The sequence below is a fragment of the Coregonus lavaretus genome, assembly GCF_964263955.1.
Source record: "Coregonus lavaretus genome assembly, contig: HAP1_SCAFFOLD_1133, whole genome shotgun sequence".
Classification (NCBI taxonomy): domain Eukaryota; kingdom Metazoa; phylum Chordata; class Actinopteri; order Salmoniformes; family Salmonidae; genus Coregonus; species Coregonus lavaretus.
The window spans coordinates 144436-161637 of record NW_028166655.1 but is presented as its reverse complement, the minus strand read 5'-3'; the positions used below and the strand labels follow the sequence as shown (position 1 = coordinate 161637).

The following is a 17202-nucleotide window of genomic DNA, read 5'->3' as shown; positions in this document are numbered from 1 at the left end:
AAAAGCAGAGCCAGGCTGAGGCAGAATAGAATGTGTTGGCTGAGGCGGCGAGCGTTGGCTGAGGCGGCGAGTGTTGGCTTGGGCCCCTTGCAACCATACAGACTAGTGTCGTACGATGCTGCCTGTGAGCTCAGGCTCTGGAATCTCTGACTCGTATCAATGTCACTCTCTGCTAATCTCTGGGATGTTTCCACTTTACATCATCACAGACCTGTTGCTTTGGCTGAACAAGTGGATTATTGTTTTGCTAGCTCTCTCTGACATATAATTTCTCTGTGTAATATTGTACAATAGTGATGGTAGCTTTCGGCGACTCAGGATGGATTTAATTTTGATTGGGTAGCAGGAGGTTGCTACATGACTGAGACAAATTGGGACGATAAAATACTTGTGATGAGGTGTGAATGACGGAGTCAGGCACAGGAGGTAAAACACAGAAATCAAGAGTTTATTCAGTGTACAATAATGTAGCGCATATAGCGACAGAACGAAACTAGCACAAGGGAAAATCAACCTTGGCTGCATACAAGTAAAGAGCTCAACTGAGCTACTCACTCTCACAACGAACAATCACTCACAAAGGACAAGGGGGCAGAGGGAACACTTATACACAGACTAATGAGGGAATGAGTACTAGGTGTGTGTGATTGACAAGACAAGACAAGACAAATGGAGTGATGATAAATGGAGCGGTAGTGGCTAGTAAGCTGGTGACGACGAACGCCGAAACCTGCCCGAGCAAGGAGGAGGGGCAGCCTCGGCTGAATTCGTGACAATACTAAGCCCTTCTTCATGATGGAAGGTTTTTTAAGCATTCTCTATAATACATCATAACTTTTCTTCCTAGCTAACTTTCTGACTTTAATCAACATATTAAGACAATTTAATACCTGAACATCACTATCTGAAATTAACATTATAAAGCAAATATAAGGAAAAATCCGGAGAGGCAGATATCTACCTAAAGAGGAAGAGGGAGCCTAGTTGCGCAGGTCCCTTTGCATTTATGTAAAGAGTTATGGGATATTAGAATCCTATTGTCTTAACCTTTGTTATCTTCAAACTAGGTTTGACTCTGTCTATGTGAAATGAGAGAGGAACAAACACCAAAGGTAAAAGTATCTGTGAAGTACAGGTGAATGGAACAGCTGTCGGGCCAAACCACTAATTCAAACTAATGATAACCTTCCACTGCTGAGTAGAGAGGATGGTGTGAGGGGTTGAGGGGGTGGCTCTCAGCTTGTGGTTGCATCATCCCTCTAAGCCCCTCTCTCACCTCTTAGAACACAAGGAAGAGAGGAGATACCTTTTTCCCATGATGTTTCACATTTCTCCACTGAAAATAAGTTGGGACATTCAATGACCACAAGGGGACATTTCATGATGGTCAAGGGGATGTCGCATGATGGTCCCAAGGTAACATTCTCTGGTGTTCCTTTGTCTAGTTCTGTGTAAGTTACCAGGACGTCACTGAGGACCATGTCAGGACCTTTTTTAGGATGTTCTCAGGACTTTCATTTTACTATTCATTAGGACGTCCCCGGAATGTCATGAAATGGTCACCTAAAGGGGTTTGAACGTTATGTCATGGTCCCCTGGAGGTTTTGTCTAATTCCCGAGGACGTTTTTAGGACGCTCTTGAAGCGCTGTTCAGCTAAAATAGTGTAAAAATCTTTAATCATTGACAATATGATTACATTTGACATGATAACTTAGTACTAACTTTTCAAAACGACCTGTAGAATTTCAAAAAGTCCCCTACACATTCATGACCTGCACTTAGCAAAAGAGTGCCATCTGCACTGCTATTTTATACTGAACAGAAATATAAATGCAACATGCAACAATTTCAATGATTTTACTGAGTTACAGTTCATATAAGGAAATCAGTCAATTGAAATAAATAAATTAGGCCCTAATCTATGGCTTTCACATGACTGGGCAGGGGCGCAGGCATGGGTGGGCCTGGGAGGGCATAGGCCCACCCACTTGGGAGCGAGGCCCAGCCAATAAGAATTAGTTTTTCCCCTCAAAAGGGCTTTATTACAGACAGAAATACTCCTCAGTTTCATCAGCTGTCCGGGTGCCTGATCTCAGGTGATCCCGCAGGTAAAGAAGCCAGCTGTGGAGGTCCTGGGCTGATGTGGTTACACGTGGTCTGCAGTTGAGGCCTGTTGGACGTACTGCCAAATTCTCTAAAACGATGTTAGAGGCAGCTTATGGTAGAGAATTGCACATTCAATTCTCTGGCAACAGCTCCGGTGGACATTCCTGCAGTCAGCCTTCCAATTGCACACTCCCTCAAAACTGTGGCATTGTGTTGTGTGACAAAACTGCACATTTTAGAGTGGCCTTCTTGATATGCCACACCTGTCATGGGATGGATTATCTTGGCAAAGGAGAAATGCTCACTAACAGGGATGTAAACAATTTTGTGCAAAACATTTGAGAGAAATAAGCTTTTTGTGCATATGGAACATTTCTGGGATCTTTTATTTCAGCTCATGAAACATGGGACCAACACTTTAAATGTTGCGTTTATATTTTTGTTGAGTATAGTTATCAGTTAATCTGACTATTCTCTCATCATTGATTTCATTTACTTATTTCAGCAATTTGAGTTTGGGTTTTCAGTATAGTTGTCTGTTTTTCCTGAATCACTATGAAAAATATAATTGTTTTTCTTGAGTATATTTTTAACAGAGCTGAGATTTACTTTGAAGTACAAAGTGTAGGAATACAGGTGAAATCAGTCATTGACACAGACATGGTGGCGTAGCAGGAAGATCGGAATGCTGTGAACCAGGAGGTAGTGAGTTCAAATCCCAGGTGAGGACATGTTGAATAATAATTACTGGATGAATAAACATACACAATGTAATCAGTGGTTCACCAATCAGAACCTTGATGGGCTTGGCAACAGTAACAAGGGGTGATGTGTAATGAAACTAGGGTGCGCGTGCCCTGGCTAGAAAGTTGTTTTTTCTGAGAACGTTTCTTCGCAACCATCAGGTGACGTCCCCGGAACAAGTTGGGAACTAGACAAAACCTCCAGTGGACCACAACACAGCGTCCTGATCACTTTAGGTGACCATTTCATGACGTTCAGGGGACGTCCTAACTATTCATTTTTGTTTGCAAGGTAGTGCAGTCATGGGCAAAGATCGCTCACATAAAAATATTCCCCTTTCTCACCTTACACCTTTATCAGTCTGATGCAGTAGGATGGTGGTATGTAGCATTACTCAGCCTTAAGACAGAGTTGTTGCAGATCTACTGTATATCATGATAGCTTACACTGTGCTGATTGAACACCTCCACAGTGGTCTGCTGGTGGTCTCTATAGTGTTATATGTAAAAGTGACCCCTGATAATTAGCATACTGAGGAGTGGAGTGGCGAGATGCGGTAACTAGATAGATTGATGTGGTGCTGGGCTGGTCAGACAGACCGTCAGTGACAGCAGGCCATCAGGGACAAACCTTCCTTGATTTGAGGAGTAAAAAAATACTTTAGTCTAGAAACAAGTGGTAAAATGCCAGAGGAAGACGTAACTCTGATGCACAGGAATATCTTTGGTTTGTCTCCATGACATTCAGAAGCTGAACTTCGTCCTTCTAAAGTCGAGGAGTAAAATAAATTGGACTTTGCTTGGAAAGTAATTTTATACCATGTGTGACTCTGTCACTATCAATCTATCTATTCACTTTCTTTAAAAGAGAATATGTATAAATTGAGGGTTCATATAAATTATCATAATAAAACATATTTGGTAGCGGAATTACATTTTACTTGTGACATATAGTTAAATGCACTAAAGAGGAACAATGGGTACATATTGAAGATGCGCATGCTCATCCCCAGAATCTTCTTACGTGTCTAAGAACATTAATAGCTTCATAGTTAAGAACACTATAACAATATGGAAGAAAATGTAACGTATTCTAGAAGAACCAATATCACTCCCTAAAAACACAACCTTTTGGAACAATCCTTGGATAGCTTTTCAGAATTCACCGATAAATTGGTCAACATGGAAAACTAAAGGCATAGAAACTGTAAATAACTTGGTATTAGGAAATACATTTACTTCCATGACAGCTTTAAAAAGCAATTTTGGATTGACCAATGTAGATATTTTCAAGTACATGCTACTTAAAAGTTTTATATCACAACATTTATTTTTATTTTTTATTGTACTTTTACCCCTTTTTTCGTGATATCCAATTGGTAGTTACAGTCTTGTCCCATCACTGCAACTCCCCTACGGACTTGGGAGAGGTGAAGGTCGAGAGCCATGCGTCCTTTGAAACACGACCATGCCAAGTCGCACTGCTTCTTGACACACTGCTCACTTAACCCGGAAGCCAGCTGCACCAATGTGTCGCAGGAAACACCGTCCAGCTGGCGACCGAAGTCAGCTTGCAGTCGCCTGGCCCGCCACAAGGAGTTGCTAGAGCGCGATGGGACAAGGAAATCTCGGCCGGCCAAACCCTCCCCTAACCCGGACGACGCTGGGCCAATTGTGCACCGCCTCATGTCTCCCGGTCACAGCCAGTGATCAAACCCGGGTCTGTAGTGACGCCTCAAGCACTGCCTTAGACCGCTGCGCCACTCAGGAGGCCTGAAATCTTTTGGACATCAGAGCAATCTTGAGGGAATACTATTTGAGTCAGAAAATGATATTCAAATGATAGGTAAACAATACAAAACCTTGCAGACAATCTCTTAGAAAACTAAATCTAAACTATTGAAACCAAGACTTAAAAATAACTGATATTGGCACAAATGAGGGAATGTTGGAACATAACTAACAAGATTACAGTTAACAAAAATGTACGCTTAATCCAGTATAAATGTATGTATAGAATTTAATATACAAGAGACAATTCACAAATTCTACAGCACAAAGGCAGAGTCATGTCTGAAGTGTAAAACTAATGACTCAATAATCCATGCCTTGTGGGAATGTTATAAAGTCCAAAAGATATGGGCAGAGTAAGAAAATTGTGTGCATATTTAAAGACATGGCATATGAGGGTGCAGTGAGATACCCGATGGGCTGGGTGATACTTCTCGTCAATCCAAAAAAATAAAAGTATACTTAAAAACTGGAAACCAACCAATCCTCCATCGTTGACGCAATGGAAAGGTCAAATGCTTTATTATCTAAAAATGTAAAGTGCATGGGCTACGGAGAGAAACAAAATGGTGCAGTTTGAGGCCATGTGGCGGAAAGTGATGTGGGCGCTGGAAATGGGGGTTTGTGCTAGTGGGTCTGGGCAGGTGTGATGTAGTTGATGTTTGTACGATGTTGTCATTTGTATGTGTATGTTTTGTATTGTTTATAAAAATATATATATATATATATATATATATATATATATATATATATATATATATATATAGATATAAGGAATAACATTTGGGGAAATCGGGTTGAGAAATTAAACAAAATCAAGCTGGTGCTGTATTTAATATAGGCTATCTCAATAAACAATAATAACAAATAAAAGGGGGGACATGACATTTTACAAATGTGAAAAAGGGGGCCCTGGTGAAAAATGGTTGGGAACCCCTGCATAATCAGCCAGCTGAACTTAGAGCAGAGCAGATGCTTGTTTGGTTTACTGCTAGCTAACCATTCTTGCTCCCTCCTCAACTACTTGATGGCTCCCTAAACGTTGTTAAGCAACAACGTGTGTGTGGTGTGAAAATTACAAATTTAAAACACATGCTAGCAACAGTTGGGCAATTTTATCTCACAAGGCCATCAAATGCCACAATGCAAATGCACATTCCACTTTGGGTCTTTAAACAAATCTAATATATCTGTAGATTTTATTTGCTGCAGAGCACCCCCCCCCCCCCCCCCCCACATACACACACACCACACCCCACACACACCTCACACACATGGCAGATTTAATCTTTCTCTTTTTTTTCAACCCACATAATCTTTTCATACTAAACAAAATGGTATTAAACATGAAGTGCCAGCAGGGAGTGGAATGCCTTAAAGGCTTACAGGGGCTTTGGTCCTATCTGACAGCCAACCTCTTGTGTTTGTCAGTTGCTCAGGTCTCACCGCCCAGCAGCACCGCAGCGTCGCAGTAGTCGTTCCCTGGAGGGGGAGGGGTGGAGGGTGCCAGGGGTGGTTGAGGATATTCTGTGTGTGTGTGTGTGTGGGGGGGGGGTATTTGGTGTTCAGTGTTTTCTCAACCCAAAGACCTGGCTCAGTACCGTGTGGAACCCATATCTATATCTACTCATGTATGTCGGTGGTTTGTTTTAGCACATTCCACTTTGGGTCTTTAAAACAAATCTAATATATCTGTAGATTTTATTTGGTTATTGCCATTACAAAATGGGCCGGGATGTGGACGTTGAGTTTGAGCTGAGAAAGGGGGAACTTTTACATGTTCATTACTCAAAGCTTGTCTGAATTATGGAAATGTTTGTGGTTTTCTTTAGTTCACGGCTCCAGGCTGTTTACACCTGCCTGCCATCATGTGTAGGCCTTATACTCCATCATTGCTCTTTAGAGCGTATTACTCCAGCCCTGGACAGGGCAACCGTGCCAGATTAGAGGTGTGTGTGTCTGCAGTATGGTAGGGAGATCCACAGGTATTCACCCCAGGTCATGGCTTAGCTCGGAGCACATTAATGCTCAGGCATACACAGAGACACCTCAACCTCAGTGTTCCCCTGATGAGGCCTATGTTGCTACCGTGACATCCAAAACCAAAGCCGGTGGGAGTAACAGAGAGGATTGTTTTTCTCAATCACAGGTGAAGGCTCTTTTAAACGAACAAAAAGGGTTCTATAAGCAGTTGTTACAACAACAGGAAAATAGCTTCAAGAGCTTTGTCCAAATACTGATGGACTCAACTAACAAAAAAATTGACAATCTTCACAGAGAGGTCCAGGACTTTAAGAACAGTTTGCAGTTCTCCTAAGGAGAGGTGGATGTCTTGAAAGAGACTTGCAGCAATATGACAACAAACTGTAAGTCCACGCGAGATGACATCAGCACTGTCTGTGAATCATTATTAACGATGACTGTGAAAACAGACTATCTAGAGGGACAATCCAGGAGGAATAACATCGTTGTGGATGGCATAGAGTCTTCACATGAGAACTAGGCAGAGTCTGAGGAGAAAGTTTAAAAAAATATCACTGAACGCTGCTGATGGATCATACGAATATTGAGGTGGAGCGCTCCCACAGGTCTGGAAAACCTGTAACCAGCCTAGGTGACAGACCCAGGCTGATAGTGATTAAGTTCCTAAGGTTTAGGGACAAGATGGCTGTTCTGGAGAAAGCCAAGAACTTGAGAGGAACCAACATCTTCCTTAACAAGGATTACTCAGAAGCTGTGCGCCAGAGGCGGAAAGAACTTATCCCAGCCATGAAAGCTGCCAGAGAGCGTGGGGACATTGCTTACATCTGCTATGACAGGCTCATTGTCCACCCTCCCTCCCAAAAGACTGGGAGGAGTGAGAGAGCTTCCGGGTCAGTAGCTTAAGCCCCACATTAAAAAAATACACCAACTGAAACGCACAAGTGCCTGATTGACTGACTATTAGTCATGCTTTTTTATGTTATTTTATATTATGTCTATCTCTGATAAGCTACCCAGGAAATGGGCTAAAAATAACCCATATTAATATATACAGTGCTTTCGGAAAGTGTTCAGACCCCTTCCCTTTTTCCACGTTTTGTTATGTTACAGCCTTATTCTAAAATTGATTAAATAAAATAAAATCCTCATCAATCTACAAAACAGTTTGTTAGAAATGTTTGCAAAACACTAAAAAATGCATTTACATAAGTATTCATGCCCTTTGCTATGAGACACGAACTTGAGCTCAGGTGCATCCTGTTTCCATTGATCATCCTTGAGATGTTTCTACAACTTGATTGGAGTCCACAGCCACCTGTAGTAAATTCAATTGATTTGACATGATTTGGAAAGGCACACACCTGTCTACAGTGAGGGAAAAAAGTATTGATCCCCTGCTGATTTTGTACGTTTTCCCACTGACAAAGACATGATCAGTCTATAATTTTAATGGTAGGTTTATTTGAACAGTGAGAGACAGAATAACAACCAAAAAATCCAGAAAAACGCATGTCAAAAATGTTATAAATTGATTTGCATTTTAATGAGGGAAATAAGTATTTGACCCCTCTGCAAAACATGACTTAGTACTTGGTGGCAAAACCCTTGTTGGCAATCACAGAGGTCAGATGTTTCTTGTAGTTTGCACACATCTCAGGAGGGATTTTGTCCCACTCCTCTTTGCAGATCTTCTCTCATTAAGGTTTCGAGGCTGACGTTTGGCAACTTGAACCTTCAGCTCCCTCCAGATATTTTCTATGGGATTAAGGTCTGGAGACTGGCTAGGCCACTCCAGGACCTTAATGTGCTTCTTCTTGAGCCACTCCTTTGTTGCCTTGGCCGTGTGTTTTGGGTCATTGTCATGCTGGAATACCCATCCACGACCCATTTTCAATGCCCTGGCTGAGGGAAGGAGGTTCTCACCCAAGATTTGACGGTACATGGCCCTGTCCATCGTCCCTTTGATGCGGTGAAGTTGTCCTGTCCCCTTAGCAGAAAAACACCCCCAAAGCATAATATTTCCACCTCCGTGTTTGACGGTGGGGATGGTGTTCTTGGGGTCATAGGCAGCATTCCTCCTCCTCCAAACACGGCGAGTTGAGTTGATGCCAAAGAGCTCGATTTTGGTCTCATCTGACCACAACACTTTCACCCAGTTCTCCTCTGAATCATTCAGATGTTCATTGGCAAACTTCAGACGGGCCTGTATAAGTGCTTTCTTGAGCAGGGGGACCTTGCAGGCGCTGCAGGATTTCAGTCCTTCACGGCGTAGTGTGTTGCCAATTGTTTTCTTGGTGACTATGGTCCCAGCTGCCTTGAGATCATTGACAAGATCCTCATGTGTAGTTCTGGGCTGATTCCTCACTGTTCTCATGATCATTGCAACTCCACGAGGTGAGATCTTGAATGGAGCCCCAGGCCAAGGGAGATTGACAGGTCTTTTGTGTTTCTTCCATTTGCGAATAATCGCACCAACTGTTGTCACCTTCTCACCAAGCTGCTTGGCGATGGTCTTGTAGCCCATTCCAGCCTTGTGTAGGTCTACAATCTTGTCCCTGACATCCTTGGAGAGCTCTTTGGTCTTGGCCATGGTGGATAGTTTGGAATCTGATTGATTGATTGCTTCTGTGGACAGGTGTCTTTTATACAGGTAACAAACTGAGATTAGGAGCACTGAGTGTGCTCCTGATCTCAGCTCATTACCTGTATAAAAGACACCTTGGAGCCAGAAATCTTTCTGATGGAGAAGGGGTCAAATACTTATTTCCCTCATTAAAATGCAAATAAATGTATAACATTTTTTACATGCGTTTTTCTGGATTTTATTGTTGTTATTCTGTCTCTCACTGTTCAAATAAACCTACCATTAAAATTATAGACTGATCATTTCTTTGTCAGTGGGCAAACGTACAAAATCAGCAGGGGATCAAATACTTTTTTCCCTCACTGTATATAAGGTCCCACAGTTGACAGTGCATGTCAGAGCAAAAACAAAGCCATGAGGTCGAAGGAACTGTCCGTAGAGCTCTGAGACAGGATTGTGTTGAGGCACAGATCTGGTGAAGGGTACCAAAACATTTCTGCAACATTGAAGGTCCCCAAGAACACAGTGGCCTCCATTATTCTTAAATGGAAGAAGTTTGGAACCACCAAGACTCTTCCTAGAGCTGGCCGCCCGGCCAAACTGAGCAATCGGGGGAGAAGGGCCGTGGTCAGGGAGGTGACCAAGAAACCAATGGTCACTCTGACAGAGCTCCAGAGTTCCTCTGTGGAGATGGGAGAACCTTCCAGAAAGACAACATCTCTAAAGCACTCCACCAATCAGGCCTTTATGGTAGAGTGGCCAGACGGAAGCCACTCCTCAGTAAAAGGCACATGACAGCCCTTTTGGAGTTTGCCAAAAGGCACTTAAAGGAGTCTCAGACCTTGAGAAACAAGATTCTCTGGTCTGAAACCAAGATTGAACTATTTGGCTTGAATGCCAAGCGTCACGTCTGGAGGAAACCTGGCACTATCCCAACGTGAAACATGGTGGTGGAAGCATCATGCTGTGGGGATGTTTTTCAGTGGCAGGGACTGGGAGAGTAGTCAGGTTCGAGGGAAAGATGAATGGAGCAAAGTACAGAGAGAGGCTTTATGAAAACCTGCTCTAGAGCGCTCAGGACTTCAGACTGGGGCGAAGGTTCACCTTCCAACAGGACAATGACCCTAAGCACACAGCCAAGACAACGCAGGAGTTGCTTCGGGAAAAGTCTCTGAATGTATTTGTGTGGCCCAGCCAGAGCCCGGACTTGAATCCGATCTAACATCTCTGGAGAGACCTGAAAATAGGTGTGCAGCGACGCTCCCCATCCAACCTGACAGAGCTTGAGAGGATCTGCAGAGTAGAATGGGAGAAAATCCCCAAATACAGGTGTGCCAAGCTTGTAGCATCATACCCAAGAAGACTCGAGGCTATAATCGCTGCCAAAGGTGCTTCAACAAAGTACTGAGTAAAGGGTCTGAATAATTATGTAAATGTGATATTTCCGTTTTTTAATTTATTTTTTCCAAAAATTTCCAAAACCTGTTTTTGCTTTGTCATTATGGGGTATTGTGTGTAGATTGATGAGGGAAAAAACAATTTAATTAATTTCAGAATAAGGCTGTAACGTAACAAAATGTGGAAAAAGTCAACGGGTCTTAATACTTTCCGAATGCACTGTATGTAGCCTTAGAAAGAAGGTTTATGAAATCAATAACTTGCTAAAATGAGAACATTCATATATTGGCGGTCTCTGAGACTCACTTTATTATTTTGATGATGCAGCAGTCGGAATACAGGGGTATAGCATCTACAGAAGAGACTGTAAAGCTTAGAGAGGATCTCATGTTTAAAGTGTTGTGGTTGCACGTTCACCTGCCTCATCTAAAGCCTCTTGTTTTGGTGGTGCTTATAGGCCACTAAGTGCTAACATTCATTAGCTGGATAATAAATGTGCAGCATAGAAATAACGGAAATAGAACAGATCTACCGCTTCTTAAACTTGCTTTCAATGAGAATGACAGATCTATAACTCACATTTGTATTTGAATTTTGTCAGGTCGCCCCAAAACTTTACCTATTGCAGCTTTAACAGAGGTCCATTTTCTGGGTGACTGGAATATAGACTGGTTTTCATCAAGCTGTCCGCTCAAGAGGAAGCTGCTCACTATAACCAGAGCCTGTAATCTGGTTGGGGTTATTAATCAACCTACCAGGGTGTTTACAAATATTTGTAATAATGCTGCAGAACTCAGCTTTAAAGCTGTATCCATACCCATTGTATGTACTGACCATAATATAGTGGCCATATCTAGAAAAGCCAAAGTTCCAAAGACTGGGCCTAAAAACGTTTTGTACTGATTCCTACACTGAGTGTACAAAACATTAGGAACACCTGCGCTTTCAATGAAATAAACTGTCCATGTGAATCCAGGTGAAAGCTATGATCCCTTATTGTTGTCACTTGTTAAATCCACTTCAATTAGTGTAGATGAAGGGGAGGAGACAGGTTAAAGAAGGATTTTTAAGCCTTGAGACAATTGAGACATTGTGTATGTGTTCCATTCAGAGGGTGAATGAGCAAGACAACAGATTTAAGTGCCTTTGAATGGGGTATGGTAGTAGGTGCCAGGTGCATCCGTTTGTGTCAAGAACTGCAGCGTTGGGCCTCCCGAGTGGCGCAGTGGTCTAAGGCACTGCATCGCAGTGCTAGCTGTGCCACTAGAGATCCTGGTTCGAGTCCAGGCTCTGTCGCAGCAGGTTTGGCCGGCAGGGATGTTCTTGTCCCATCGCGCACTAGTGACTCCTGTGGCGGGCCGGGCGCAGTGCACGCTGACTTGGTCGCTAGGTGTACGGTGGTTCCTCCAGCACATTGGTGCGGCTGGCTTCCGGGTTAAGCGGGCACTGTGTCAAGAAGCAGTGCGGCTCAGTTGGATTGTGTTTCGGAGGATGCACGACTCTCGACCTTCCCCTCTCCCGTGTCCGTACGGGAGATGCAGCGATGGGACTGTAAATACCAATTGGATACCATGGAAAAAGGGGGTAAAATACCAAAAAAAGAACTGCAGCGTTGCTGGGTTTTTCACACTCAACAGTTTCCAGTGTGTATTAACAATGGTCCATCATCCAAGGACATCCAACCAACTTGACACTACTGTGGGAAGCATTGGAGTCAACATGGGCCAGCATCCCTGTGGAATGCTTTCGACACCTTGTGGAGTCCATGCCTTCACGAATTGAGGCTGTTCTGAGGACAAAAGGGGGTGCATCTCAATATTAGGAAGCCGTTCCTAATGTTTTGTACACTAAGTGTATGTTGAAGATACAAAATATATTTGTTGGTCTGATGTGTAATGAGGAGCATCCAGATGCTGCACTTGATACATTTATGAAGTTGTTTATTTCAGTTATTGATAAGCATGCACCTATTAAGAAACTGACTGTTAGAACTGTTATTGCCCCATGAATTGATAAGGAATCGAAAAGCTTTAGATGTTGCCCATCACTATTTAATTGGCAACATAGGCAAATTTAGGCATGAAATGCCAACAACCATCTGTGAGCCATCATATTATTGCATAAAATACCTAATAATTAAAGAAAAGCAATGCAATTTTGAATTCTGTAAAGTTAGTGTGGGTGAGGTGTTGTCAATACAACTTAGATGGAAAGCTACTGAGAATTGTAGCGGACTACATTGCCACTCCAATTTGTCATATTTTTTTATCTGAGTCTGGAGATATGTTTGTCCTCAGACTTGGAGGGAAGCCAAAGTCATTCCGCTACCCAATAATGGTAAAGCACCCTTTACTGGTTCTAACAGCTGACCAATCAGCTTGCTGACGACTCTTAGCAAACTTTTGAAAAAAGTGCTATTTCTCTGTAAACAAATTAACAACAGACTTTCAGCATGCTTATAGAGAAGGGAACTCAACATGTACTGCACTGACATAAATGACTGATGATTGGTTGAAAGACATCGATAATAAGAAGATTGTGGGAGCTGTACTGTTAGATTTCAGTGGAGCCTTTGATATTATTGACCATAACCTGTTGTTGAAAAAATGTATGTGTTATGGCTTTTCAACCTCTGCCATATCGTGGATTCAGAGCTATCTATCTAATAGAACACAACAAGTTTTATTTAATGGAAGCTTCTCTAAAGTGTGGTGTACTGCAGGGCAGCTCTCTTGGCCCTCTGCTCTTTTCTATTTGTACTAATGATCTGCCACTGGCATTAAACAAAGCCAGCGTGTCTATGTATGCTGATCATTCAACCCTATATGCGTCAGCAACCACAGCTAGTGAAAACACTGCAACCCTAAAAAAAGAGTTGCAGTCCGTTTTAGAATGGGTGGCCAATAATAAACGGGTCCTCTAAAACTAAGAGCATTGTATTTTGTACAAATCATTCCCTAAGTTCTAGACCTCAGCTGAATCTCATATTGAATAATGTGGCTGTTGAGCAAGTTGAGGAGACTAAATTACTTGGTGTTACCTTGGATTGTAAACTGTCATGGTCAAAACATATATTGATTCAATGATTGTAAATATGGGGAGAGGTATGTCCATGATAAAGAGATGCGCTGTTTTTTTGACACCACACTACACAAAGTCCTGCATGCTCTAGTTTGATCTTATCTTGATTATCGCCCAGTCATATTGTCAAGTGCTGCAAAGAAAGACCTAGAAAAACTGCAGCTGGCCCAGAACAGAGCAGCAAGTCTTGATCTTCACTGTAATCAGGGGGCTAATATCAATATTATGCATGCCACTCTCTCTTGGCTAAAAGTAGAGAAGAAACTGACTGCATCACTTCTTCTTTTTATAAGAAACATTAATGTGTTCAATTCCAAATTGTTTGCATAGTCAACTTACACACAGCTCTGACACACACACTTACCCCACCAGACATGCCACCAGGGGTCTTTTCACAGTCCCCAAATCCAGAACAAATTCAAGAAAACGTATGGTATTATATTGAGCCATGATTGCATGTAATTCCCTTCCATCTCAGATTGCTCAGGTGAACAGCAAACCTGTTTTTTTTTTAAAACTAATAAAGCAACACCTCACGGAACAATGCCTCTCCCCTATTTGACCTATATATTTTGTGTGTACAGTATGTGCTGATATGTAGGCTATGTGTGACATTTTAAATGTATGTAGTTCTGTCCTTGAGCTGTTCTTGTCTATTAATGTTCTGTATTATGTCATGTTTCATGTTTTGTGTGGACCCCAGGAAGAGTAGCTGCTGCTTTTGCAACAGCTAATGGAGATCCTAATAAAATACCAATACCAATACAGTTGAGTGGGAAATGGAGATTGCAAAGACTTGGCCCTATGTGTGACGGCTGAACATGCAGATGGAACTGCATCCATACATATTACATACCATTGAAGATAGTTAAGACATGTACAATAAAATCAGCGTAACAGCCTCTTTACTGAGTGTGCCCAGTACGCTGGGGTTTGGTCACATGGTTTCTGTCTGAATGGGGAGAAAGGCAAAGCTCTCCTGATGTCAAGCCAGTAATGAGCTCTGTTATCCTGTTATCACAACTCTAGGGTTTCTTTTATCGCCACCGTGCCACCACTTCCCGCGTCTGTGTGCCCGGACAACGGGCTGCCTGCCTGCCGCTGTGCACCCAGACAGACGCCGTCTTGTCCCACATTTTTTCTCTGAAAAGGACCCTCCTGCTATCTTCTCCATGGAGGCAGAGATTTAGTTACACAGACAGTACTAAATAGGCTGCCATGCTTGCTTTATGAAAGCACTGTTAGGTCTACCACTTCTTGGCAGGGGTTGGTTGGTAAGTCCTATACCTAGGCAGTAACATGCAGAGTGTCTCCCGTTCATACCACACTTCATGCACACTGAGCTCATGTGAAAAAGGTTATTAATCAGCGTGAATGGGTAGCATATGTATGGAAAAGTAGTGTGATAAACCCAATGACTGTTTCTTCCTCCCCTAATGCTTTTCATTAAACAGCTCTTTCCTCTGAGATTAGTCCATAGGGTCACTTTCGAGTTCCAGCTCTGCTGATGAAAGCATGTCCTAGTCATCACAGGCTCAGGCTACATCCTAAATGACACCCTATTCCCTACATAGTGCACTACCTTTGACTAGAGCCCTATGGGAACTATAGGGAATAGGGTGCCATTTGGAACGCCCACTTACATAGTTTGGAGGAATAGCTGGCCACAAGAGGGGGGCATGTGACACCAGCAGAGCAGGAATTCAACAGGAGAGGACCTGGCTTAGCTCATTGAGAAGAAACAGCCAAACACATTTGAAGATGTATTGACTACCCCCTCGGTCAATACCTGATGTAATAAAGGCTGCCAACAAGGAAGAGTTGAAGAGTGTTGTTGGCTCTGGCTCTGGTTCCTCTAACTGGCACTGTCATCCCCTCATCTCCTCCTCTTCCTTCATCCCTCCCCATAGAGCAGGTTAGGCGCTGGTCCGGGGCTGGGGCCCAACAGGCCCTATCCCTACAGCTGCATCGGGAACTTGGAAGCCTTCCTCAGGGGTAAATAATAGCAGGATTAGCATCCTCTCGTTTACTTTTAGGAGATAGTCTTGCATCTAAAAAGAAGATTAGGGAAGGGAAGGAGGGACAAAACTCCCAGCTGTGATCGCTGCTTGTGCTAAATCGGGAACTGCACCAACCGGAGCTGAGTTGACACTCTTACACTGTGGTGTGTTGGTTGGGATTGTGATGAGTGATGAGTGATGATGTCACACTCTTTTTAAGAGGATCCCCTTTGTGTGTTTGTGTTTTCAAGTCATGAATACATTAGAATACATTGGAAATCTTACCACTTATAATGTCTCTCTGTGCAGCATTGCAGACATGGGAAGTGTGTGAACAAGGAGCTGGACCTGCAGCCGGTCCATGGGGAGTGGGGTCCCTGGGGGCCCTACAGTGTCTGCTCCAGGACCTGTGGAGGAGGCACCAGGAGTACCTCCAGAGCCTGCGACAACCCTGAGTAAGACTCTTATTCTGACTAGTGCAAAACACCAGGAGACTGCAACAAACCTAACTAATCAGTCAAAACAAACCAGGAGACTGCTACAAGCCTGAGCAAGATCGAATCTTAGTCTAACTAAGCCAAACTAAGTCAAAACACACCAGGAGTAGCCAGTCAAAGCAATAGCACACACATTGAGGGCTCTGATTAGTCAAAACAAACCAGGAGTAACAGTCAAAACAATGCTACACCTGAGTAACAGTCAAAACAATACTACACCTGGGTAAGAAAGAGTCACAAACCAAGCCTGAGGACATACAGTTGAAGTCGGAAGTTTACGTACACTTAGGTTGGAGTCATTAAAACTCGTTTTTAAACCACTCCACAAAATTCATGTTAACAAACTATAGTTTTGGCAAGTCGGTTAGGACATCTACTTTGTGCATGACACAAGTCATTTTTTCAACAATTGCTTACAGACAGATTATTTCACTTATAATTCACTGTATCACAATTCCAGTGGGTCAGAAGTTTACATACACTAAGTTGACTGTGCCTTTAAACAGCTTGGAACATTCCAGAAATTGATGTCATGGCTTTAGAAGCTTCTGATAGGCTAATTGACATCATATGAGTCAATTGGAGGTGTACCTGTGGATGTATTTCCAGGCCTACCTTCAAACTCAGTGCCTCTTTGCTAGACATCATGGGAAAAGCAAAAGAAATCAGCCAAGACCTCAGAAAAACAATTGTAGTCCTCCACAAGTCTGGTTCATCGTTGGGAGCAATTTCCAAATGCCTAAAGGTACCACATTCATCTGTACAAACAATAATATGCAAGTATAAACACCATGGGACCACGCAGCCATCATACCGCTCAGGAAGGAGACGCGTTCTGTCTCCTAGAGCTGAACTAACTTTGGTGCGAAAAGTGCAAATCAATCCCAGAACAACAGCAAAGGACCTTGTGAAGATGCTGGAGGAAACAGGTACAAAAGTATCTATATCCACAGTAAAACGAGTCCTATATCGACATAACCTGAAAGGCCGCTCAGCAAGGAAGAAGCCACTACTCCAA

At 42.8% G+C, this 17202-nt stretch overlaps 1 protein-coding gene across 1 annotated transcript in view; it reads left to right on the top strand.

Annotated features, from left to right (window-relative positions):
• Positions 1–7305: 7305 nt before the first annotated feature.
• The window catches only part of LOC311114446 (A disintegrin and metalloproteinase with thrombospondin motifs 20-like), a gene marked incomplete at both ends in the record, with an annotated part of 64940 nt that continues 55043 nt past the window's right edge, over positions 7306–17202 (top strand). The window contains 2 exons of the mRNA XM_084189699.1: positions 7306–7377; positions 15997–16142. Coding sequence (XP_084045825.1) covers positions 7306–7377; positions 15997–16142 — 218 coding nt within the window. The remainder of the gene's footprint in view (positions 7378–15996; positions 16143–17202) is intronic.